We start from the raw sequence: 27,375 nt of genomic DNA, 5'->3' as shown, positions 1-27,375 counted from the left end.
AACTGTGTGAGGACAAGGACTATGTTTTATTCATTTTGGATCCACAGAACCCGATAAATCCCGTGTCCTGAGCAGGTGGGTACCCCACACAAATACACATGCAGATGGGTCAGTTAAGAAGACAGCTGTGCTCACCTTCCCGAGGACAGTGAAACATTAGCACTTATACCTTCTATAATTGCTCATGTTTTCCTTGTGGCAGAAAACAAAACATGAAGGGATTTAGGAATTTAAAGTCACCCAGGTTCCCAGTGCTATTGCGATCCCTTTCTCTCTCCATGTGTAGTGCACATGCATGTGGGCATGCGCGCGCACACACACACACACACACACACACACACACACACGCATTTTAATTCTATTTTCTAACCTGCTGTTTTCACTTCCTTGTTTCCAGGTGATCACATAACCAAGCTCCAGGTGATTTTTAAAGGGCTCCTCTGTGTTTGGAGATCTAAGTGGTTCTCACATTAATGTCCGAAACTGCTGTACTGGACCTGGCTGTAATCACTCTCAGCCAAACCAGCCTCACGATCCAAGGGGGCTGCTGTGAGGCCGGCCTCCACCACCACTGCTCCCACCCACAGAGGCACAGCGATTGTATAGGAGCGGAGATTGGTTCACAACCCCTTAGACTTGGAATAACACGCTAGCACCCATCATGGGTACCTCAGCACTGCACCTGCTTCCCTTCTCTCCCCCGCATCTCGGGCCATTCTGAGCTGAGTCTGTGTTTCCAGTTCTCAGGCCACATCACCAGTTTCTTAAACCACGCGAGCTCTGTCCACCCGGGGCCCTTGCACAGGCACCCTCGTCCCCTGACTGCCTTTCTCCTGCTCAGTCACTTGCTGGAGCTCATCTTTCAGCTCCTGTCCCTGAACCCCACTTTCTGAGGCTGTTTCTTACCCATCCTGCAGCCACGCATGACACCTTGTAAACAGATACTGATGTATTGGTAGCCGACTTATTTTCTGGTTTTCTCACTAAATTACGAGCATTATGGATGTAAGGATTGTGCCTCTTTAACCCGTCAGTGTAAGGCTTGATTCACACAGTCTGGCATGTGGTGAGGTCTCAAAACGCTCAGCTCCCTGGGGCTCAGAAAGGGAAATTTCAGTCAGTGCTTCCCACAGGGGTACCTGCACCCACAGACCCTGAGCTACTTGGGCACTTGCTCCAAATGCGAACTCAGTCTGCAGCTAAGATTTTTGCTGCTGGAAGTTCTGGGGCTGAAAAGGAGTCATCAATTTTTTTTTTAAACAAACTTCACAGGTACTTCTGATAGTCACTAGACTGACTGTTATAAAACATCTATTTAGAAAAAGGAACATGCCCATTTTGTTCAGAGTTGATGTCACCTAAATTTTTCAGAATGGTCTCATTTTATTGAGGAAGAAATATCAAAGGAAAAATGTTTTTAATCAAAGAATTAGTGGCAATTTTGCTTCTATGTTTCACTTCAGTAATGAAGCACTCGTATTTCTCATGAATATCAGCTACATTGACTGCAACAGAGACTTCTCTGGAAAAAGTGCTGAAAGGTGAAGCTACTTTAACAGTGACAGCTGATTATTAATTAAGTTGAAATCAGGTACTTGTATGAAAAAAAAACCCGCATAAATTATTGTGCTTCAAAAGTCTCAAATAATGAATTGGTCGAGATGATTTTTTCTGAATACTTTGCCTTTGAGGTGAGATTTTCCTACAGTGGTGCTAGTTACTTTATTCAAAAGGAAATCAACAGCTTCTCACATTTTCAGTGTTCTCTGACATAGAAGCACTCATTGAAAAACACAGTATCATGTGGCTAGAAGGAAGTTGGAAGATTAATCACTGGAGGTAAGACTATAGATCAGACATGAAACACAGGAGTTTTCTGACCTGCAGAATGTATGGATTGGAACTCTGAACACCATGTCATGAAACAGACATTTGTGGAGAGAATGAAAACTAGCAAGCAAGTGTAAAGACCATAAAATTTTAAGAAGAAAGAAAAGAGAAGAGATAGACAAAAATTGACTGAATTTTCATAATATAATACATAATACACTAACTGCTGATTTTTAGAGTATCTTACGTTATTTTTTCTCCAACCATTTCTATTTACTCAAAGGCATAGATTCTTTAATTACTAAAGACCCAAAGCCAAGTGTTTTTCAGAATTGATTTTTCAGAATCATACACTGAAATTTTCTTTTTGGTTCTTAAAGAAACAAACATTTTTAATAGATGACTTTTAAATAATCAATTATTGGATGTAATTTATATAGAATAAATTACACATTTGAGAATACCATTTGAGAATACCAATCCCATTCTCAAACACATTTGAGAATACCATTTTTGCTCACTAATTTTTGTATTTTTAATACCATGTAATCAATATCCTTAAGTTTTTTTTATAAAGAATGGTATGTCCATATCAATAATTGTCCTTTTAAAGTTAGTGAATCGTGAAAAGTACACATAGAAATTGAAACTCTGATGTCCTAATGGAAGCATTTGATATTTTTAAACAAATAAATGAGGAAAAAAGAGGCTGGGACTGAATTGAGTTTTTTTTTCTTTATCATATTTAAAAGAATGAAAAATTAAAAACAGTAGGTTGAAAATATTTTGTCCTAAAATAAAACATCCCAATGAAATTCATCCCTTAGCACTTTTTAACATTTAATCCTGACATCATTCATTAAATATGTTTTTACTCAGATTTCTATTCTCATAGAAATTTATAAAAAATTGTATGAAATAATGTCTTTAAGGATATTTAATGTGCTTTTTATAATTATACTGACATAATTTAATAAAGATCTATTTTAGAGTTGAACTTGTGATCAACTGTCATCTCAGTAAAACCAACAATCAAATACCTTTATAAATAGTCAAAACCTCAGAGGTGACAATTGTTTTGCATGCAAGATAAATACTGATGCCTAAAAACTAACATGTTTAGATCATAGTCTATTATTTTTAAAAATATATTTCTATTATTTTGTGTAATACATACAATAACACCCAACTCTAAAATCGATATTATTCTTAATTGTTCTCTCTCTATATGAGTTAAACACAGAAAAGTAATATAGAATTCCTAGATTGATTTATTTTGAAACATACCACCATCGGAATTCTGGGCTCAGCTGCATTTGGCTTCCTTCATTGCAGAAGACAGTCTTGGTGACAATCCTTCAGCTCTCCTCAGCACCGCACCTGAGTTCCCCTTTCCACTGCCTGCCTTTCCCATTAGCTACACTCAGACTCTTACATCTTGAATGCTGCACAAAGCCTTTGCCTGCAGGGCTTTTAGACAACTCTTTAAATGCCTGACTCTGAATAATGACTTACAAAAAAAAGACAATTCATCTCTTTAGACAACTTCTGTGTTTCTTATTAACTGTTTCTAGGGGGTGGTTCTCCAGGGAAGCAGGGGGCTGCCTTCGTGTGTCACTGGTTAATGGTGTCTATGCGTGACTCACCTAAGTGACATTTAGTCATATAATCTCAGTGCCATTTTGATGACTTTGCTGTCAATTTTTAATGATCTATTGCATATGCCATTTGAATGAGCTGGGCAGATTAACACAAAAGGTGGGAGGTGTGTTTGAATAATAGGGATCTGGCAAGCACAAGTAACTTTTTATTGGTGAACCAAGTAATACTTTTTTGATAACTGTGTGGAAGTCACCAGGATTTCTTTTCTTCTTATTTTAGCTTTCAGAGGAAATTACCTCATTTTTTTCCTCATCGGAGAAAGGTACAGTATTAACCTTTCTGTTTTCTGAAAACATCTGCATCTGTTAAACTTGACACTGCATTAGGTTGACTCAGGCTAATGAGATTGCATTCTGAGAGGCACTTGATGAACTGTTACCTAAAAACACAGGAACAAAATTGAACTCTTTTGCCCCTCCTTTGGTGAACAGTCCCAAAATGAGATGTAATGAGAGATTACATTTATTCTTGCCAATAACTTCTGATGGGGTAGCTCATGATTAGGAAAGACAAGACCCTAAAGCTAACAAGCAACCAGTTAACAGACATGGTCTTGAATTAATCAATATGCTTCTAAATTGATTTTTGAGAGATAGGAAATTTAACTACACAGTAGTTTGAGACCTTAACACAACAAATTGTAGCTAATGGTAATCCCTCTGTTTAAATTGCTTGTGGTATGAGGAGATTAATGAAATCAGTAGTCATTCCATGACTGGAATACTTATATGGAATCAGGATTTTCATCTTGCAAGCAATCAACCAACAAAACAAATCGATACTTAGTATTTACCACTACAATTATCAGCTGGGCATGATGGCACCCACAGTAATCCCAGCACTCTTTGAGGCTGAGGCAAGAGAATCACAAATTTGAGGTCGGTTTAGGCAATTTAGTGACTCGGGAAGACCCTGTCTCACAATTAAAAAAAAATAAACAAAAAATATAAAAAGAGCTGGGGACATAGCTCACTCAGTGCAAAGTCCGGGTTCTAGCTCCATTACCACAAACACAAAAGCACTACAATGACCCGAAACGATTCCATGAATACAATAGAGCTCCATCTTTTCTCCTGAATTGAGGACGCCATTAGCTGCTTGAAATACTCTTAATTTGGTTGAATCATTGGACGGAGCCAAGGAGTCTGCTTGACAAAATGAACACAGAGGGTAAAGGGAAATAAGGGGGTAAGTGCAAGGACAGGATGAAAAGTTTAGTTTATCAGGGCTTAAACAAAAAGCCTCAGTTTTAATCCTGTTTTCTTCTTAAGCATGGAAGTTCAAGAAATACCTAATATGCATGTGTTATGGTTTGTGTCTGGGTGTCCCCCCAAAGCCTCATGAGGTCATGGGGCAGGCCTTTAGAGTTCGATTGATTATGGGTGTGAGAGCTACACCCGCCCTGGAGTGGATAGTTTGCATATAAAGGGAGAGGAAGAGGCTGCTTGCCGCCATTCCTCCCTTGTGTCCTTGTTGCTTTTGCTGTATTCTGCTGCCATGAGCTGTAGCCCTCTGCCATGTGCCACTCTGCCTTGTAACCTGCCAAGTATGGACTGAAACCTCCACAAAATGTAAGCGAAATAATCCTTTCAGTCCTTAATTTTGGGCATCAGGCATTTTGTCCCAGCAACAAGAGGAAAGTAACCAAGACAGCATGGTACCTCATATGCATGATCATGTCTTAGTAATGTCAATATTCTCCCTAACTACACAACGTCCTCATTTGGAGGTTCTGCCACCCTTGTTTCTACCTGCATTACCAGAGCCACAGAGTTGGAAGATGTCTTGGCCTGCATACCACCCCTACCTCTCAATTACCAGTGGAAGCATAACCGGAAGTTACTTAGCTATCCCAACCTTCACTTCCTCCTCTGTGAAATGGGGGTCAAATAGATCACTTAGTAGAGTTGAACTCATCAACAAAATCCCTGAAAGGCCCTTAATAAGTTGAAATTATTTCATATTTTCAGGATTATTGATGTTGAAACTCAGACTAGCATTCTCCTTGCTGTGCACACAGCCTGGAAGGGCCAGCAGGGAGGCTTTCTGTAATGAGGTAGACCTGACTTTCAATATGCAAAAGTATTTTCTAACCTGACTTCTTTAGCTGTCTTCATGGCTAGCCAATTAGAGGACTGGTTTCCTGTGAGTCTGTGATTATTCAATGTGAGAATAAGGTAGAGCACCTCAGTGTACGGTTGCACTGGCGAGCCCTCATGTTAATTTACTTTCACAGTCCCTCAGTGTTTGCAGCATTTCTGCAGACCAGTGATTTAACTCTCATCATCCAGCTAAAGTCCTCCGGGAAGGCTCAGGAGATAGACTTCCCGAGATGAACTTATATACACTCAGGGGAAAACCAATAATTTAGTGATTTGGGAAGCTTCTTTGCATCCAATTAGCACGATATCACTGTCCGAAAAGAGAAAATATTTCAGCATGTTTTTGTTTTGTTATATTAATTATGAAACAAGACTTCCTAAATAGATATAGTTTTTTTACCCATATAGTCTTCCAGGGAATTAAAGGAATTTAGCTGCCCCAACCCCCCCCACTTCCCCTGCCAACAAACCCATTTCTCAGGTAATCCTATTCTGGCAATGAAAATGTCTCCATGTCTTGATGCTACTGGAGCCATACTGTACTTGACTCTAACGAGCTTTTGTGGAAGTTGGGGTGAGCTGGTTCGTTCTGTTTATTTTTTTTTAATTGGTGGGGAGAATTTTCATGCTGCAGAAAATATGTTTGAAATATTTAATCCACTGATTGCTATGTAACCTGAAGGAACAGACACCTTTCCTTCCGTGAGGACTTTGATGAGGTTTGATAGTATGAATTTATAAAATGCTGCCCATTTTACTTAGATTTTTGTTGATACTGGAGAAAACTGTGAACAAGTCTGTCTAGTTCCAGGATGTGAATTAGCCCATAATTATTAAAATGTAGAGCTGTCCTCTCCAGGGCAATGTTTTATGGTTGGAGCAAGGCATAAGTTAACACCTGTGAGTGTGTTTCCTGCAGCTAGTGACTGAATCAGAGGCAGGGTCACTGATAAAATGAGAGCACTACTACAGGCTGTCATTGAGTTATTGTGAGAATTAAATGAAATAATCCATACAAAGTGATCAATTACAAGGCAGAAGAAACTGAAGTGTTTCCTACAAATGTTGCTGGACTAAAGTGCTGAAGTTCTGAAATACTCTTATGCGGACAGTGTAGCAAAACAGAAAAGCAGGTTTTGTGAAGAGAATCATGTTATTTCAAATCCTAGCTTAGGCATTTACTAGTTGAGTGAGGTTTTAATATAGCAGATTATATGATAACATACAGTATATGATAATACATATGGCTTAACTCTAAAAATGTATGAAATAAGCTTATTGTCTCTTGCATTTTTACCATCCTATGATAAATAATATAAACATTTCATTATATATATACTCTATTTTTTGAAAAGCAAATACATTTTTAATGTAATTGGTATCAAAGTATTTTTATAATCATATTATTATATAATTACACACTGTGATCATTTCCTATTATCCTTGAATAATTTGGATATTTAGTTTTTGATATAGTAATGTCTTGTTTGAATGCATAACCATTTTTAATGATATCTTTTATTCTTAAAACTTTTAAGAGCATGCTCCCTATTACAATTTGAGTAGCATCCTTAAGCATAATTATTTGAGCTAACTTCTAATTAAATTCTATGGATAAATTTCTCATACTGGGTCATAAACCAGGATTAATTTAAGGCACACTACTTAAAGGTTACTTTCATGTCCCTGTAGTCCAATCATTTTCCTAAAATTTTGGCTTACTGTATAAATTCAGCAAAAGAATAAAAGTGACAATTCAGTTTGTAGTATCAGTACTAGGGTTTATAGTGTTTTACAATTTTTCTAGTTTAGTTCGAAATTTTGACTACCTTTGTATTTTTATTATTACTACTACTGGTAATAATTTTACAAGTTAAATTTTTTTATTTTCAATTACTTTTGCACTTATCACTTGTAGTATAACTTTGTAGTTTAAGAAGATAACCGTTCATGCAGCTTGTATACTATTATGTCAGCTCATCACCGTATCTTAAATTTATTTCTTTGTTTTCATAGTTTTGACACAGATATATTTAGTATCTAAATTGCCAGGTCTATCTTTTGTCATTGATTTAGAAAGTTCCTTTATAAATGCCGTCTTCTGTTCTGTCATAGAAAATATGCTTATATTTTTGTTTTGTTTTCCATTCTGAGTTTATTACCTATTTAACTCTTCAACAATTTATTTTGGTGAGTTGTGAGGTAGGCATCTGAAAACACCTTCATGCCCTCTACATAACTGGCCAGTTGTGGGGACATGGGCACCTGCACGGAATGATCAATAGTTCTTTACAATTTAAAATGCCACCCTATCCTTGGCATTCCTGCACACAGGTAAGTGCACACACAGGTGCGTGGGCTTAAGCAATGCACAGAAATTGCAGAGGGAGCCAAGAACGTCTCATAATTCTCCTGGAAGATCTACAGTAGCAATCAATCAGCTAATACAGAATGGGTCCCCATTATTTACTAGAGAAGGTTCTGCAGGACAAGGTAAATGGAGACGTGGCACAGTGAGGGAGAGGCCTCCAACGGCTGCAGAGAGGATCGAGTCCTCCTCAGCATTAGATGGAGGTTCTGAAGAAAGCACCATGCTTCCCTTGGGCTGCTGGGAAAGGAGTTTTCTTTAGTGAGGTAAGAAGACATATGTAAAACATCAGCCCAAAATATTATTAAACCAAGATGATCTGGGGTGTCTTATATTTAATGTGAAAACTAAGTATTTGAGATATCATTTTCCATAGGGATATTATTAAATATAAAATAGGTAACTTGGGTCCTGAAGTTAGGGAATTTTTAAATACCTCCAATAAATGCACATAGAATTTACCTTTTATTTTTTTTTTGGTACCAGGAATTGAACTCGGGACCTTGCGCTTGCTAGGCAGGCGCTTGTGCCACTGAGCTATATCCCCGGCCCATAGAATTTGCCTTCTTATTACAATTCCTCTTTGGTTCCTGAGACAGCTTTTTCCAGGACCCCAATTCACACACGCCCAAGTCCTGTCTGTAAAATGTCATAGTATTGGCACATAACCTATGTACACTGTCCCTTATGTTTTAAGTTATTCCAGATAACTGACCCTGCCTGATACAGTGTAAATTCTATACAAATACATGCTGTACCACACTACTGAGTGATTAACATCAGGAATAGAAAATGTATGCATGTTTGGTAGAGATGGAATTTTGTTTCCTTAAGTTTTTCTGTTTGGTGTTTGGTTGAATGTGTGGATGTGGTACCTGCAGACACCCCTTGCTGCATTTCATATATAATCTTTCAACTAAAGAAAGCAGTCACATAAGGCCAAGTTCAACCATTCCTGTAGTTGCAGCCATTGCTGTCACCCAATCTCTGGGAAAATTTGCAGTAACAATTTATGAACACCGTGTGATTTTCAGGCAGAAAGCCATTTAGGAAAGTAAAATCGTTAGCAGTGTTCACGTGAACTAGCATAGTGTAGAAAGCGACAGATGCCATCTCCTTCTTGACTTTGCCCTCAAATCACCAGAACGTCCAGCTTTGTAGAGACGTGCTCCTGTTACCTGTTGAGTAAAAGATGGACACCATCTGCCAATGCCACCTGACATAGTCAAGTTGAATGGCTCTGTGATCTAATTTTAATGAACTGCTAAAATATTCATGTCCACATTTTCCTGGTCCGTAGCCTCTTTCCTGTCTGGCTGGATACCAGATATCCTTTCAAAGATGGACTTCCTTTCGTCCTTTCATGGGCTGCTCTTCATAAGCTTGTTTCTGTTAACCTATACAGCTGTGGGTGTTCCCTCCCTGCTGTCTTCATCCTTAGACCTAAGCTCCTGTGTAGTACGTGGCTACTTGGTGGGAAAAAAAGAGAAATAGTTTTGAGCTCCTGTGTCTCTAAGAGCTGTTCTTCAATGATACTCACATTACTCCTCATAGTCAGGAGACAGTAAGAGGCAATATTTAGGCATACTAACCTAAAAATAACCCCTCTCTTTTGCTCTAGAAGGCTGCTTGACATCAGCCCATGTGTCTCAGTCTGTGAAGTTACAGGGAGGAATATTCTTTTCCAGCTTCACAAAATTGTCTCCTGAAATGTCTTGGCCACACAAGTGTAGTTGTTATGCAACATTCTATCCTATAATAAGGCTGTATCCTCTACTGTCTTTTGCTGAGAAACAAACCATCTGAAAGCAGTTCTTCAGTACACGAATCTGAGCATAGGCATAACTGGGTAGCTCTCCTGGTCTCAGCTGGGATTCCACGTGCATCTAACTCTCCTCCCTGTGGCTCTAGATGCCACCATAGCTCTGGTTCCTTTGGAGCAACTGTGCTCATCAGGCTGTGGTCCATGGGGTCTCTCCTCCTGCAGCTCTAATGGGGAGCTGGGACAGGGAGAGTCCCAGAGAAAGATGGTGCCCGATCATTTGAGAACGAAGCTCAGGGTTGGCACGCTCTTATTTGTTTAGCATCCTTCTGGTCAAAGAATAGCCCAAGATCAGTTCAGCAGACTTTCTTGATGAGAGGCGATGCAAAATCTCATAAAAAATAGTGGATATAAAGAAAAAAGATTTTCTATCTACCAAATTATGTCTGAGATCTTTAAATGTAACTTACAATTTAAAGCTTAAGGCTAGTTGAATGCAGATTTGGTTCTTTTTAATTTATTTTTTATTGTTTTTTTCAGATTTGTTCTTATTCAGTGTCATTTCTAATTCTCAGAGCCTTTTAGCTTTCTGCACTGATGCAAAGTCTACGCCGTGAATCACATCCCAGGACTTGGACTGCGAAAGCTCTCCAGCATTTGTCCTCTTTCTCTGTCCTAGAATATCTAGCTTTGCAATAGCACCTCAATCAATTCAATTAGGTTATTAGTATCATTTCATAATATTTGATATCAATCAATACTGGAGATGCTTTTTTTGATCTCTAAGATACGAAACCTTCAGTATAAATAATATATGCTAGAAGTTCATGTTTGAAAGAAGAACACACAAAGACATTATCTTTTCTCTGGATTAATCTTCAAACTAAATACAGTCATATGTATATGTACTTAGCTTAAATCATCCTAAGTTTTGAACACATTATTAGAATAAATACATATCACCCCGATTCGGTATCACTCAGGAAATGCTCACACAATGGTTGGCAAAGCAAAGTTTCAAATATAGGCAGAATCCATCTTCACAGTACTCAGCAGTCCAGTGCCTCTCTGGATTTCTTTATTGGCTTTTACATTTGATAAGTTCAACAGTTTCAGCATATATTTAAAGTAAGAGACCATCTTGGACCATTTGGAGTTATTTCCAATGGTCCTGGTTAACAGCTGATGGCAAACTTTATTAGAAAGCTCTATAGTGGTGTTGGTGATTCTTATAGAGCTTTCAGTGATACAAACAGCCAGCTGCGGCATGAGTGCCACAGGTTCGCCAACACTGCTCTATTGTTTTCTTTGATACAATACTTGTCATCAGTCACTGTTTTGTTCATTTTAGACACTCTTTTTGCCCTTTAAAGTCCTACTTCCCTCCTTTTACCTCTGTATAAACTTGCTTCATCATATCTGCAATGGTCCCTTTGGAATTATGTTTTTGTGAAAAAGTAAACCTTTTGTGAAAGTAGTTTTGTGAAAAGTAAATATATATATATACATGAAATATACATATACCATACCCCTCAGAAAAATGTACACCAAGAGAACTTCCTGAGCTGATTATTTGGTCCTTCACTGGTAGAGAAGCTTTGCGAGGTGTCTGCCTACACAGCTTTCAAATATTGCTTGGTTTTTACAATGGAACCTATTTTTTGAATGGAATTTGTGCTGCTCTTTAACCTATGAAGTGCATACAAGTGAAACTATTTTGATATAAGTTCAAAGTTGAATCACCTGAGTGACTCAAGATATTTTTCTATGGTTTGAGAAGTGTAATAGTCTAAGAGTTGCAAGCTAAGCAGATTCAGTAGGACATCTGTCTATCCAAATACAGTGATCTGTTACTATACTCTCCTGTTTTAATATTAAAATAAAACTATGCCATTTCCACTAATTATTTTAAACTTCAATATTCTAAAATTCAAGTCTAGAGAAAATTAGACTTGAGATAGCTATTTGTGAACAAAACTGAAATGGTGGCAAACATTGTTGAGAAGGTGAAAATTCTAAAGAGCAAAATGATGCATGTAACTCATTTCCCAGTTATTTGAAGCATACTGTTTTTGTCTTCTGGCTGGGGCTGTAAACACCTTCATGGACAGCATTTCAATTTGTATTATAACCTTTTCTATCAGTTCAGTTAATACAACATTTTGCAGACTGAGAAGACTACCTCAACATCATTTATGTTCATCAAATAGAGGGAGAGAGAAGAAGTGAACCTAAGGAGGTAAACCCCTGATTGGCAAAGGCAATCTAGAATCACTGGCACAGAACAGTGACCTCTTTAACAAAAACCAAGACAAACAGGAATGAAGCAGTTTTCCATAAACAATCTCCCCGACGTCTATTAAAGAATGACACCCTCCTTGATAGTCTGGTGGTATTTAAATTCTGTCACTCTTCTTCATAAACAATTTGATGGTGATTAATAAAGGAATTTATAAAATTAATCTATCCAAACAAAATCCAACCTCACTGAGAAAATTATATTCAAGACTTTGACTGTTAGCTATGCGTGGAGTGACCACCGACATATTATTTGTTCTGTGTGGAAAGTATCCAAATTTCTATTTACAAAAGCATTCCCACTTCAACCAAAAAGATGCAGGAAATGTAAGGTACGCTTGAGAAAGGATCATTTTGGAGAGCATCGGGAGAGCAGTAGGAATCTGTTATAATGTAGTAAGAAAAAGTAGCTGCAATTTGGTATTTGGTGTTGGAGGGTCACAGTCAGAGGCTTTGAAGAGAACACAAAAACACTTTGTTTAACAGTGAGACTGTTGGAGCAGTGGGCTTTTAAAGGTGTACTCCAGTGCAGTTTTTCATTTGTTGCTGAAGTCTTATTTCAACGTGTAGTTCTCAACCTTAAACCATTACAAGTGCCTGTCCTACAGTCAGCACTTGAGACCTGATAGGCACATTTACAAAGTTATCTCATTTTGTTTTCAAGGAATTTTCCTAAGCAAACAACAGGATTCATATTTTCCAGATAAGAGAAACAAGGCTTGGTGGGTGTCAGTAGTCAGGTTATTACAATTGGTGAATTGTAGAACTGGGGCTGGGGATATAGCTCAGTGGCACAAGCACCTGCCTGGCAAGTGCAAGGTCCTGAGTTTGATTCCCAGTACCAAAAAAAAAAAAAAACCACAAAAAAACAAAAAAAAAATTGTAGAATTGGATTTGAAATCTTTGACCAGTTGATACTAAAATCTATACTCATATTACACATTACTGACCTTCCCAAAGCATGAAAAATAAAAAAATGATACCCTAATGAGAAAGTTACTACCTAATTTTACATTTGACATTAAATGTTTTAAAAATTCTTTTTTACAGGTAGAGTGTGGCAGTTTGATAGATGGAATAAGTTTTGGTACTCTGTGGCACAACAGGGTATCCATAGTCAGGAAAGCAACTAACATATACTTCCAAATAAATATAAGAAAGGATTAGGAGTGATCTTACCACATGAAATGATACATACTCATTGATGGTGATGGATATGTTATTATTTTGATTTGATCTTTATAATACATATATGTATTGAAACATCACATTATACCCAATTAATATTTAAAAATATGATATATCAATGAAAATTAAAAATAAAAGAGAAAAACTTTAAATATGCTAAAATAAAAATAATTTTTGACCAATTTTGCATGCTTATATCTGGTAATCTGAACAACTAATTTGGAGACAACAATATACAATATTACAACCATTGTTGAGTTCCTACCATCTTGTTTAGTGAAGTTCTGTATCATTTCTTATCTTTTTAAATTATTTTTTATTCTCTTTAAAATAAAAAGAAATGAAAAACTAATTTTGATAATAAAATGAATATGATATATAGCTTTGAGCCCTATTTTTCTATATTTTCCAGCATGAAACCAGTCATGTAGAGGAATACTTAAAAGTTTCAACGGTTATCATCTGAAAGGGATTTATCGATCGTTTAACTTGCATTACCTTGGATAATTTTGTCTTGGATTCAGGCTTATCTTTGGTAACAAAGTCCTTAATGAGCCGAGACCGGTCATAATTAGCATGTTCTGAGTCATCCATGTAATCTTTGTCTTTTCCTAGGGCTAGAAAAGAGAAGAAAGTTACCTCCACCTTCATCCTTCTTCTTTCTTTCCCACTGAAAGCGTGGATCTCTCATTTGCATGCTCTTTCTAGGTTTACCTATGTGTAATTTCCCTGGATGCATCCAACACTAAGTCACCCCCAAAGGGCAATCCTGTGAAAGCTTCATCTGTTTTTGCATTAAACGGCACACTGACTGCAACTTTCTGAAGCAGTATGCACATGTGCAGTTTAATGTGATCATACTTTGTGAAAACAAAATTATAACCATGAAGACTGTATTAGACACAACATCTATTAAAGACAAAGATATTTACAAAAATAAAAAAGTATTCTTAAGCACTTAATACCTGCACAAATCTTTAGATTTTTGTCATTAAAGTTGTGAAGTTTTAAAACTGTGAATTTGGTGGAAGGGTATAAGAAATCCGGAGGCGGGGGCATAGAAAACATGCTGAAGTTATTGCAGGAGAGATAAAAATTAAGAGATTAAAACTGCATCTGCCACATAAGGGGAGAAAACATTGCAAAATGATGGCTACCATTAGAAAATATATAAGACACTATAATAACAATTAAATATAAAGATGCCTATCGTTAACCAGTAAGCTATAGTCAATATGAAAGAGTGTCAGATAGGAAACCTCTATGGTGGCTGTAGTTGGCCAGAACTGTTAATGCACTTCACAAAAACTCATATTCTGTGTGAAACAAGTATCTCCTCATATTAAAAAATGACTAGATAAGGGCTGGGGATTTAGCTCAGCAGCACAGCACCTGCCTGGCAAGTGCAAGTTTGTGAGTTCAGAAAAAAAACAACAACAAAAAAATGACCAGATGGCTGTAGAATTAGCCTCTTCAAAGAAGTCAGAGTGTCTTCATGAGAGCTATGTTGCTGAATCTGTTCATACCCATCAAATATGACTTTTGGCGTGGATGGCTCTCTGCTTTGGAGAATTCAATTAACTGACTTTTCCTAAGGAAGAAAGACAACCTTGTTCCTAATAAATATGCATTAGTTTTTTTTTACTAGTAGTGGTTAGAATCTGCTATAGCAGGATATATTATGTTAGAGCAGCTAGGAGTATCATATTAGTAATAGTATAAACTAAGATCCTTTACAGGTTGTTTTATATCTTTGGATGAAACGAGGAACCAGTTATGTTAAAATGTTCTAAGCATTTCATGGGCCTATCTAAGTTCTCCATACCTGACCCTGATTGCAAATTAACATTTGGTGAGTTCATGCTGGAAACATCCCCTGCATTCTTTTCTGTCACTCTGATAACAACTCTATGAGGGGTATATGATCTCGTGTACATTTTATTTATTTATTTATTTATTTTTTTATTTTTTTTGGTTTTGTTTTTTCTCCGGTGCCGGGAACCGAACTCATGACCTTGCGCATGCCAGGCATGCGCTTTTGCCACTGAGCTAAATCCCCAGCCCCCTCGTGTACATTTTAATAATGAGCAATCTAAAGCACAGGAAACTACGTAACGCATCACTGTCAACAAACTGGTAAGCGATGTATCCAAAACCACAGCACATCTGACGCCAAGCTGATGTTTGCAAATATAATGTAACATTTCCCTAGTTTAGACAAACTACATTTCATTCATTCAACAACTGTTTATTAGATACTTATGATGTATAAGACACTCATAAACGTTGAAAACGCAGTCAAAAAACACAACCCTGCCTTCATTGACATTCGAGAAACAAAAGGAGTAATTTTTTAAAAATAAGCAAAAACAACGATCATGATGAGTGTACCAATCAGTGTGTCGGAGGAAAACGCAGCAGTGAGGAAGGATGAGAGGTAGGCGGGGCAGCCACCCTCACACAGAGATCTGTCAGGACATGCGAGTGAAACCCTCAGGAGGTCGGGCAGTGAGCCACACTGGTGCACTGGGGCAGGGAGGTCAGCAGCGACAAAATACAAGTGCAAAAGCTAGACTTGCCTCGTGCTATCACGGAAGCAGGAAATACTCTGCAGTTCTGGGGCTGGCTCATTGAAAGCACTACCAGGACTGCACTGTCTTCCAGATGGCAGTTGGTGAGGCCTGGCTGTTGGGTTGCTTAGTGTTTCTATTTTATTTCCTTTCCTTCCCCGCTCCCTACTCTCACCCATCCTTTCTTCTCTCATGATCTTAGTCCACAAGCAAGAAACCCTGAGTGGTTCCATGGCAAGAGGCCGATGGTGTCTGCGACCAGAAGCTATGCCTGGCCAGGCGGCCTGGAGGGGTCGTCTCCCACCCTCTGTCTGCCACTTCCCAGCCAGGTAATGCCCTTTCTTGTCTTCATCTGTGAGAGAATTTTAGGAGGAGGCTTCAACACTAGAGATTAACTGATACTAACTTAACGCTTACGAAAATAAAATAACAATTTATATTAACGGATCCCCTTACTTTCCATGGACCACAAGAAATCAAACTCACCATTTTTCCACCTCATTTAAACTTTTTATTCCACTCTTAATCCACTTTTTCAGGCAGATTCTTTGCTATTTAGTTTGGTTTGAGTTTTATTTTTTTCCTTTCTTTCCCCTTAACTCTATAAATATTCTTACACAGAAACACCCTTATACCATCATCTCATTGGAGAAAGGTTACCCATTTGAGAGACTTGTCAAGCACTAAAAATTCACAAGGGCTTTCTAGAACTTTTCCTGCTGTCTTCCCTGCCCACAGGCCCAACTATAGCTCATGATTTTCTTTTGCTAATTCCATCACACTACTTTCTTCTTGTTTTCCTCCTATCTCTCTTCTTTTTCTTCCTTTTTCTCCTTTAATTCTTTTGAAATTAGAGAAAATTAGTGTAGAGCCCAGTATCTTCTTACCAGTTCACTTTGAGTAAAATGTTTGTTTTATGCATTCAGGTGTCGACTCAAGGGGCTTGACCATACTAGACAAGCACTGTACCACTGAGCTCCCCCAGCCCCTTTTATTTTATTTTTGACATGGTTTCCTCAAGTTACCCAGGGATGAGCAGAATTTATGTCCCTCCTACTTCAGCCTGCTGAGTAGAAAGGAATGCAGGGATGCATGACCATGGTCAGGTTATCACACATTTAACTTGAATACAAAGTCCAGCAACACTTGGTTTTTAGAAGACACATTCTCACAAGAAAGGAAGGGAAGAAAGTAGAAAGAAAAAAAGAAAGAAAGAAAGAGAGAGAGAGAGAGAAAGAAAGCTTATTCTTAAGTGAAACGACTGGAAATTTCCTAAAAGTTTAGCTGGGAGTGGTGGTGATCAGAGGCTGAGGAGTGTTTTGGGGCAGGTTGGGAAGTGGGTGCTGATCAGTAACTATTAAGTTACAGTGAAAAGCAAGAAACTCTGGTTGCTCAGGTGATTACAGGTAAAAAAGCTACAAGATAGGGTTCTGAACATTCCCAGTGTAAATAAATGATGAACTGCATTTAGTCTGATTTGAACATTACACAATGCATACAGTATATGTAACAAAGCATTACCTGGTACTCCATGAATTTGTAAAATTTTTTATGATTTTTATGTATCAGTTAAAGTAAATTCTAAAAATTTTTAAAAATAAAAGAAAAATTTCTCTCATTGTTAGGAATGCTTTCTTTTCTTACTGTTATCTGTCTGGAAATTATGCAAAAGGACACATATTTATCTTATCACAGAAATCATAGCTCTCAGTGGTTTAACAAATGCTTTTTGTGAATATAAGCAGGGCTTAAAGTAGTTTGCATGTTTATGTTTTGAAAAATACTTGCTTATTTCTCGCAATAGTTTATGCCCAGGACTCCTTACGACTGTGTGTTTCTCTGCGGGTTGCTGATCATTTCGTCATGGCAAACAGGTGCTACGTGCCGTTTCTCATTTAATAAATGCACAAGTTCTGCAGCAGAGAGAGACTATTCTAGCTGGGATGAATAGAAAACACAAGGGACAAGAATTCCTATGCTCTTGAACTTAACAGTCATGAAGTTAGAAAAAGAACAAATATCACCTTATAGGTATTTATCAGCAGGGCGATGTGGTCAGTGGAGAAAAGTAGAGGAGAGAAGGGAGAAAAATCACAGCTGCAGGGAAAGAATCTGCTTAAGGGTGGGTCCCGAGTTAATGCTGGAACGAAGATGACAAGGAGGAATGTGCACCACTGCGGCAGACGGCTGTGGGCCAGGGTGCGGCCATGCAGGGGATGCAGGGTTGGGGTCCTGCTGACCTTGCTGGGCCACGGCCAACATTAGTGTCACTGCGGAGGGGCTCGAGGGAGGAGTGGCGTGACTTCCTGTTAGAACTGGAGTGGAGGGAGTGGGCTGTGGCTTTTGTTCCTCATTAAACAGGGAGCGAGTGGGTGAATATGAGCAGAGTAACACCCTCCCTCTTAGACTGGGACAAACTCACTCGCTGATGAGCACCCAGGCCAGAGACGGAGCGCACAGAGGAAAGACGACGAGTGGGGAGCTCTTGGAAATGCTGGGAGGGAGCATGTGGGTCTGACTGGGACGGTGGAGGGAGATTACAGAATGGTGGGACCGAGGGTGCGCTGACAACAACAAGGGCAAAAGCAAAACACCACAAAAATAAAAACTATGCAGCATTTCAAAACAAGACGATAGGAAGCTAACAATGGTTGTTATATTACCTATTGTTGTCTTTAACTAAGTTAAAGATTCCAGATGTAAGATTGCCAGATGTAAGAATGCAAGATTGATCAGACAATTAAAGAGAATAAAAAATAATAAAAAAATTAGAAATAATACAGAGTTTCACTAATCAGGATGCTAGGAATTCAACCAAGATTGTTCGATTGCGTTTTTCATGTATTGGTTAATGAATTTGTTACTAGCCTCATTTTCACCGTGAGGACAGGAAGGCAATTCCCTGTGGTCTCACTACCTGTGTGTTGCAGAATGAGAGCCTCTCTGGTCAGACTCTGAGCCTTATATTCTTAACCACTATGCACGAGCACTGCTTCCCACAAAGCGGACTGCTGAGCAACAATGTAGAGAGAGGATGATTTTGGAAACCGTGAAGTCACAGGATGTTTACAAATGCAAGAGAAACAAACTGGGATCCATACACATTTTAATGTATTCATTGAATAAAAATGGTAAAAATTTTAGATTATAAATGTAGATGTCTATGATCTCAACTATCACAATGGTGAAAGTTAATATTCTAAAGATAAATGTTGTAATCAGACAAGTGATAAAAAGTAAGATGAATCTAGTAAAACATTTAGTTTTCATTGAATAAAAATTTTAGATTATGAATATGGATATCTATGATCTCAACTTTCATAATGGTGGAAGTTAATATTCTAAAGATAAATGTTGTAATCAGACAAGTGATAAACAGTAAGATGAATTTAGTAAAAACGTTTAGTTTTCTGTTAACAAGCACTGTGACCAAGGATTGAAAACAAAGATGGTCCCATATTACGGTACATGAATTTCTTTGCATTTTTGATTTTAAATAAAGACACTGATTACCAGCAAGATTCTAAAGCAATTAATATTATGTTTATTTCCTGTACCACTATAAATCTTAGTACAATTTTGGAATAAACTTAGGTAATAGGTTTCAAGAACACAACTAAAGATGCTCTTGAAATCATAATTCAAAAAAAGAAAATCTGTACTCACAAGATTGGGTGGTAGAGCTTTGTAATCTCAAGATCTGAGATAATAAAATCTTCTCATGGACTAGTTCCAAGGATTAACTGGAATAATATGTGCAAACCTACTTGAACATTTAAAGTGTTAAATATATACACAATCATTTCCTTTGTTTAAACTCACAAATGTAGCATTTTGAAATCCAGAAAAAGTAATTTGGGACCAAAAGAAAGAATCTTCCACTTTAAAGCCTAGGTGCATAAGAAACAATGTAATTATCATGAATGTGAAAATGGATAATTTTAAAAAACTAACATACAAATTCATTTTTAAATCATCATAGTATGGTTTATGATGAAGATTATGTTGCCTGAGAAGAGAATGCATTGTCTTAAGTTTTATTTGCAAGTCTGCATCAATTCAAACCTCAAAGGGTCTGACCAATACAGCACAATTTATACCTTAAAGGTCATGATTATACTTTTAATTTAGGTCTGGGAGTGTAATTTTTTTGTCTTTTAAAAATATTTTAGCTTATTAGTACATTGTGTAATACATAATGTTTCATTCCTTGTGTGGAGTTGACCCATGTTCAAACACTTCTTCGTTCCTTCTTTCTTTCTTTCCCTCCCTTCCCTCCCCTTCTACCCCTTGATCCTCTTCCTTTGGGGGAGGGTTGTGCATGCTTTCATTACCGAATGTTTATGATCCTTTTGTGGGGTTAGTGCACATACATTCCAATTCCCAATTATTCCAGCTTCACCAGCCTTCTTTGTCACTTCTTTATTATAAAGTATCACGCTGTTACTTTGTTGTACGGTGTTATTACTGAAGGAGCATTTCCAAATAGATGTGCCTACTTGTCACGAACCCTGTCTTTATTATTAACCAGTGAGAGCATTGATGAAATTGTACCCAGTAAGCCCCAACAGCTAAGCAAATCCTGAAGATAAACTATCATGGTTGCATCAGTGTCCCAGTGTTAATTCCATCTACCATGCATCCATCCACTGTCTATGCATGGTCCATCCATCCACTGAGCCAACATCTAACCATCTATCCACCATCCACCCATCCAGTATACATCTATCCATTCACTACCTATCCATCCATCCACCATCCATCCCCACCATCCATCCTTCTATTTCCATCCATACTTCCATCCATTTATCCTTCTTTCAAATCATTGATTTGAGTAGATAGTGCTGAGTAGATAGTGTACACTATATAACATAAATAAGATAGATTTAAATAACAATTACCATCAGCTAGTGATCTGAGCCTGAATAGAATCCTACCAAATTACTGTCCATGATAACAGAAAGGTACATCTACATTGCAGACCATCAGAGAGGACTTCATAAAAGAATAAGGTAAGACAAGGAATTCTCCTGGTTCACAAGAGTGATGATGTTTGGTGACCCTTGAGTGCTTTACATAATGATGTGTCAACCCAGATTACATGAAAAAGAGGATCATATGTGTCACAGTTTGTGTCTGGATGTCCCCACAAAGCCTCATACAGTCGTGGAGTGGGCTTCTAGAATTTATGATTGATTCATGGTCCAATGCTGGGATTACAGGTGTGAGTGCTAAACCCACCCTAGGGCAGGTAGCCTGCACACAATGTAAGGGAGGGAAAGAGGCTTTCTGTCTACTGCTCCTCCCTTTTTTGCTCTTGTTACTTTTGCTGCTGCTGCCATGAACTGTTGCCCTCTGCCATGTGCCAGTCTGCCTTAGAGCCAGCCAAGTATAGACTGAAATCCCCACAAACTGAAATCTAAATAATCCTTTCCTTTCTCAATTTTGGGCATTGGGTATTTTGTTTCAGCAATGAGAGAAAAGTAATCAAGGCAGTATGCCATGAGAAAATTAACATGACACTGATTTCTAACACATGAGAAATCTCAGCGATAAAAGGCATTACAGACAGCAAAGCAATGGATGAATTCCAGAGCAGCCTCCCACAGCTACACGTGTGTGTAGTAGGTTCTTCCATACACCCATTCATTGGTCCTGTCACTAATCCTACAATATTTGTTGTGTCCCTACTACATGCCAGGTACTCTTATTGATTCTGGGGCTATAAGTGTCTATAACACTGACAAGGTCTCTTTTCTGTGGAAATACAAAGGCAGAGAATCAGAATAAACCACATAACTTTAAACAATAATGAGTACAGTAAAAAAGAACAATCTGTATCAGGGCACGTAAAGTGAAGGTGGTTGTATCTGGTTTATTTTAGTGTCCAGTGCAGGGATCAATTTAAAGTTATTATGAACAAGAAGTACAAGAAGTTTGGGTGGGCTGCAGTGATGCAGTGAGACGGAGCATTGGAAATGGCCCAGATGCTCCAGGACCTGCAAAGGTCACGGGAAGTTTCAATTTTAAATTTAATGGGAAACCCTGGAGAGACCTGAGTGGAGAAATGATGAGGTTTCATTTAACTCTTATTAAAGAGTTAAATTTCCTGTAGCTGCTGTGCAGAAAGCAGGCTGCAAGAAGGCAAGAGTCTGGGTGAGTAAAAAAGTTAAGAAGTTTCCATGTCACCAAGAGCAGTGGGCAGAGCCGTGCAGTGGAGAGCCGTGGTTGGACTCTGAGTGCATTTTGGATGTTGAGCCAAGAGGACTTATCAGACGCATTTAGTAAGCGACTGAAAAGATTTACATTGACCAGAGGTTATCAGGACTGGGGAAATTATGTTCTTTCATTATAATAGGAAGTTGTTTCTTATACCACCTTAATGTGAAATACTGATGGGAAAATAATGGAAATTAGTGAAGATTATTGGATGCTGCAAAATAAAAGCAAAATCACTGTGTACTCGGGTGACCCTGATAGTTTCAATAAGCAGGAACCACACATATGACACCCAGCTAGACGATCACTTTCTGTCATCATGCTGACAGAAAGTAAACACACACCTAAATTTCTACTTCCAGCAGGAGGGAGTCACTCAGGAAAGTGCTGATCTCACAACAAGATCAGATAAATGTTTGTTCTGATTGTTTTCAACTAGGATCATGTGGGTCTTGATAAGACCTGTGTACTTAATTTCTAAGTGACACGCATTTAGGACATGTATCAAGGATAGAGTGCAGACTGTTGATGTGGAAATGTGGTGTCCGTGTTCTCATTTTACAGCACACTGAGAACAAAAAAGTGAGGGCAATGATAACGGGCTTTCCAGAATCAGTAAGAAATGTTAGGACTGCACAAGGGTTTTTAAATAACGGTCACGCTGTCTTATTTACTCTCTCATCCCTGAGACACGGTACCTGACTCCCGCAACTGAAAAGGGGACAGGTTCATTTTGGTTCATATTTTGTGGAGGATTCAGTCCAGAGCCAGTGGGCTCCCAGCCAGGGCAGCATGGCAGAGAGGCCTGGTGGAAGAGAAAGAGCTCATGGCACCGAGGCAGGGAGCAGAGAAAGGCAAAGGGGGAGGAGGTTACACAGCTTTCCGGGCCACGCCTCAGTGGCCCACCTCTTCCTACAAGGCTTCTCTTCCCAAAGTCCATTTAGCCAGAAACTCATCAGGAGACAAATGCACTGGTGGGAATCACAACCCTGTGATCCAATGACCTCCAAAAATCCCCACCTGAGGGGTTAAGAGGGGTTAAGAGGCTTTGGGGGGATATTTAGATATAAACCCTAACACACATGGACCAGGACTTTGTAGAATGATTTCATGTGATTCCGTGTGTGTGTGTGTGTGTGTGTGTGTGTGTGTGTGTTGCATGCACATGTGTCTAGGTGGAGATGTTACAGGGTGGAATAATACTCTATCTTTGCAACCTGCTCTGTGCAAGTGTAATTAAGAGCTATGAAGTGTCAATCAAAAAGGAAAGAAAAAGAAAAAAACGAAGCAAAATCTAAAAAAAAAAAAAAAAATGAAATCTCCCAATTCAGTTCACTCCTTTAACCAATTATTTCCCAAATACATTTCACCCAGCAACTTTTCCCCATCTCTTGGTTCAAGCCTGACACTTCCTAATGTCTTACAGAACTCGTGGTCTGTGGACATCACGAGCCACTTTTCACCTCACAAGCCTCCATGCCTGCTGTGTGACGAGGAGAGAAAGCTAGGGACCATGATTTTCAGGGTCGGAATCTGTGTTCCACATTGGCCAGCTACGTAGCACGTGGTGAGTTATTTTGTCTCGGAAGAATCAGCTCCCCCTCATTTGTAAAGTGTCTGGTAATACAGCCTTCCATAGAAGACTGTTATGAGATTTGGGTGAGATAAAGCTGGGAAAAACACAATAGGAAAGAGCTCAGTAAATTACTGGATGCAGCAGAACTTGGTGTGAAACGTGAGCAAAATAAGTAAATTATAAAACAATGAACAAATATTTGTGGAATCTGTGTGACGTGGTAGGAACTGTGATGAAATTACTCTTTTTAATTTAATTAAAAAATCCTACAAAGCATGTAACATTGGCTTTAATTTGAAAATGAGATCACTGGTGCTCAGAGAGGTTAAGGAACATGATAGTCACACAGCTGGTTCTGGATGCAAGAATGCAGATCTGACCAGCGTGCTGGCTGGGAAAGCAGGGCTTCGTCGGTGAGGTACACACATTCTGTTAGGCAGCCTTCGTGAAACTTCTGCTCTGAGTCAATAGAATAGTCCTTTCTTTACTGCTCTCACTTTGAACAATGAAAAAGGCCAATCCTCAATGCAGCATCGACTGCATGCAGTCAGCGTTGCCATAGTAGTAATATTCTCATGGGGCCGCTCAAAGTAGCTCGTGGTAAGAAAGAAAGCCCACTAATCAGATGTATTCTTTAGGTATCAGAGCCTATTGTTACCTGGAGATTCCCATGCAATACCCAATACAGAGTTAGAGTTAATATTCTGCACTGGAAAAATAATATCACCAATATAATTGCTCTGCATTTAGAAGAGAACATGTACTGTTAAGATATTCATAAATTATTTAATTATAACCTTGTTACATCTGACATCATTTTGTTTGGCTTCTTCTCAAAGATGATGAAAGTATGCATATTAGAAATATGAGGATGTCTCCAAAAATATATCCCAGGCAGGTGTTAGATGCAGACACATTCCTGGGATGCTCAGTCCTACTATAGTCATCCTTGTCTTCTTATAAAGGCCATCGGCTCACATTTCACATGTGTTTTAATCTCTTTAAAAGCTAGAAAATCTCTCTAACATGAATGAATATTAGGCTGATATTGGAGGGCGCTAAAATACTGAGTAGAAGATACAATACTTAGGTAGATATAAATATGCCTCGTGTGGCTGAGTAATTGAGACACATTGCAATGATGGGAAAAGAAATGTGAAGTTTGGGGATACAGTTATGCTAATCATATTTAGAAAGAAACTGCCTCTAATACTTGGAATGACAAGTGTCCAAAAATTTGATGTATGCAATTGAAATGAAAGGCTTGTATGACTACAGCAATTGTTAATTATTCTCTCCTGCTAATGTACAAGAATGGTTAGTGAAACATACCATGGAAACTTTACCACATGTACGTATATATTGGACAAATAAAACTTCAGGTATTTTCATTTTGTTTTCTTATCAGAAAATAAGTGATAAAGGCAACTTCCTTCAGAATTAATTCTTATAAGAAAGATGTTTGCATTCTGTTACAATATACTTCTTCTGGTCAAATGTTCTTTTGATGTTGTGTATGAAATGAACATTTTAGAGCCTTTAATCAGAGGACATAGCCAGCTTGTATCTATCACACACACACACACACACACACACACACACACACACACACACACAGCATTATCAGATACATGACTAATTTGTAATCATTCAGAATGTTGCTATAAATAACACAGCTTATGACTTCAAAAACAGTTTAAGTATCTTAATAGTAATATACTTGGAAAAAGAACAAGATGCAATTTTCAGCCTAGAAATTCTTAATCCTGGGATATGCACTATTTATCTGGTGAACAGTAAAAGTACAGATATCCCATCCACTCTCTAGGCAAATTAGAACTGAGCTTCTCGATGTGGAACAGGGAACTCTGAGATCTCCCAAGAGGGGTAAACGTGGAGCTAGGGCTGAGAACATCTGACATCGGCAATGTAGCCTGAACAATAATGTTTTCAGTACTGAAAACTTAGGGCTGAATTTCTGCTGGCTGTAGATAAATTCACTCTGGATTTACAAAACAAATGTTCGCTCAAATTAGTATTACTTCTTGATTAACTCTGGCTTTATGTTTGTCATCACTAATCATGATGTGTCAACTTGACTGTAGTAAGAAATGCAAGTAGCTTAGTACCAGGCAAGTTCTGGCTGTGCCTGTGGGTGACTGATGTATAGACCATCGAACTGGGAGGGGAAGACGTGCCCTAGTTGTGGGTTGCACGAACCAATAGGCTTGTACCCTGGGTGGTATAAAAAGGGGCAGAAGCAGGAAGTGCACCCATTTTGAAGAGGTCCAGTCTTCTTGAGCAGATGTGTCTTCTGCTGCTGCTGCCTTTGGATGTTGGTCTCTAGGTCTCCAGTTTCCTCCGCCTTCCATTTCAGATTCACGCTGATGAATCTCCTTGAGCTTCCAGGCTTCTGGCCCTGGGCTGGCACGGAATTCTTGACTCCACTTGTTCTGGAGATTCTGCTGTCTTTTGCTGCGCAGCTCCTGGATCCTTTGGTTCTCCAGCACACAGAAGGTCGTTGTGGATTCTCCTGCCTCTGATCCTGTAAGCCTACCTAATATATCCCCTTGCAAAATTATACAGGTATTTTCTATTAATTCTGTTCCTCCAGTCAACTCTAAAGCAACGTTATTTTTCTTTAATTTATAAAAAAAGTCCCAGTGTAAAGTCATTGCTCACGAGACAGGACAGCAAGTGAAAACTTGATTGCATCTCTTGCTGAACTGAAGCAAATCTCATGTGATAACATCAAAAGGCAAAAGAGATGATAGAAACTGTCAGTGTTACAGTGACAATAAACAATATTAATAAATGATAAATTTTATTGGAAGATAATAAATTTATATTATTTAGAAATAGAGGGGCAGGGTAGAGTCTCAGTATTACCTTCATTGCAAATATTGAGTACTAGAATTTTCTAAATGTAGAAATTATAGTATAAATGTACTTATTCATATAGAATTAGAAGGAATTTCTAAGATGCTAACAACAAACATGTTTTATTATGATGCTGCTGTTTATCACAAATCCTCTTGTGTTATTTGAGTTTCAAAATGGGTAATAAATATTTTAACAATTATAAACTTAGAATAGTATAATCATACAGCAAATATTAATGACTAAAATGATTTTTTTCTTAAAAAGTTTTAGGTTTGGAGACCACAGATTACCTTCGCAGAGAGGGAAAGGACAAGGAAAATATTGAAAATCAACTCACCCAAGCAAAAATCACTGAGATCAGCAAAGGAACATTTGAGCAGAGAGTCTTTGTTCTTCTCCTCAGGGTTCACTGAAACAATAACAGCAAACTTTGTAGTTTTGAGAAAGTAAAGCATAAAAACAAAACTTACCATGGTGTTTAGCACTTATATGGTGGGTGAACATGAAGAAATATTTTAAGTGAATGAGTTGAAATTAGTTATTTAAAATTTACTCTTGATAAGGGAAATGCTATGTTTTAATTTCTTTATCTTGTTGAGCAATTACTACCCTCCCTACTGAACATGGCTGCAAATTGACTAAACTATTCAGTGATTTTGCCATGTTATTGAAAAGACAATGTTGATATTTTCAAGTTAACTAGGGGAAGAAACAGCCCGTAGGACTCACAAGGGAATAAACTCTGATAGGAAAAAAGCTTGAAAACAAAGTGGAACTGAAACCACATCCTACCTACTACATGACAGGGACCAAGATCACATGTCCCTCTTGATTTTAAGTTGTCTAGGGCTTACTGGTTTGTCTGATGAGTGGGCACTTGTAGTAGTGTGCCTCACATATGTCCCAAAGTTATGTTT

At 38.2% G+C, this 27,375-nt stretch overlaps 1 protein-coding gene across 2 annotated transcripts in view; it reads right to left on the bottom strand.

Moving 5' to 3' along the window:
• Ano3 (anoctamin 3) overlaps positions 1-27,375 on the bottom strand; it is a 357,658-nt gene that overhangs the window by 141,223 nt on the left and 189,060 nt on the right. For both annotated transcript variants that reach the window (XM_005401743.2, XM_005401742.1), the window contains 2 exons: positions 26,796-26,867; positions 13,709-13,827 (listed from right to left, as the gene is read on the bottom strand). In XM_005401743.2, the coding sequence (XP_005401800.2) occupies positions 13,709-13,827; positions 26,796-26,867 (191 nt within the window). The remainder of the gene's footprint in view (positions 1-13,708; positions 13,828-26,795; positions 26,868-27,375) is intronic.

Source organism: Chinchilla lanigera, unplaced genomic scaffold (genome assembly GCF_000276665.1).
Source record: "Chinchilla lanigera isolate Chin_1 unplaced genomic scaffold, ChiLan1.0 scaffold00075, whole genome shotgun sequence".
NCBI lineage: Eukaryota > Metazoa > Chordata > Mammalia > Rodentia > Chinchillidae > Chinchilla > Chinchilla lanigera.
Note: the sequence above shows the minus strand (reverse complement) of the source record. Positions and strands in the feature narration are given on the sequence as shown.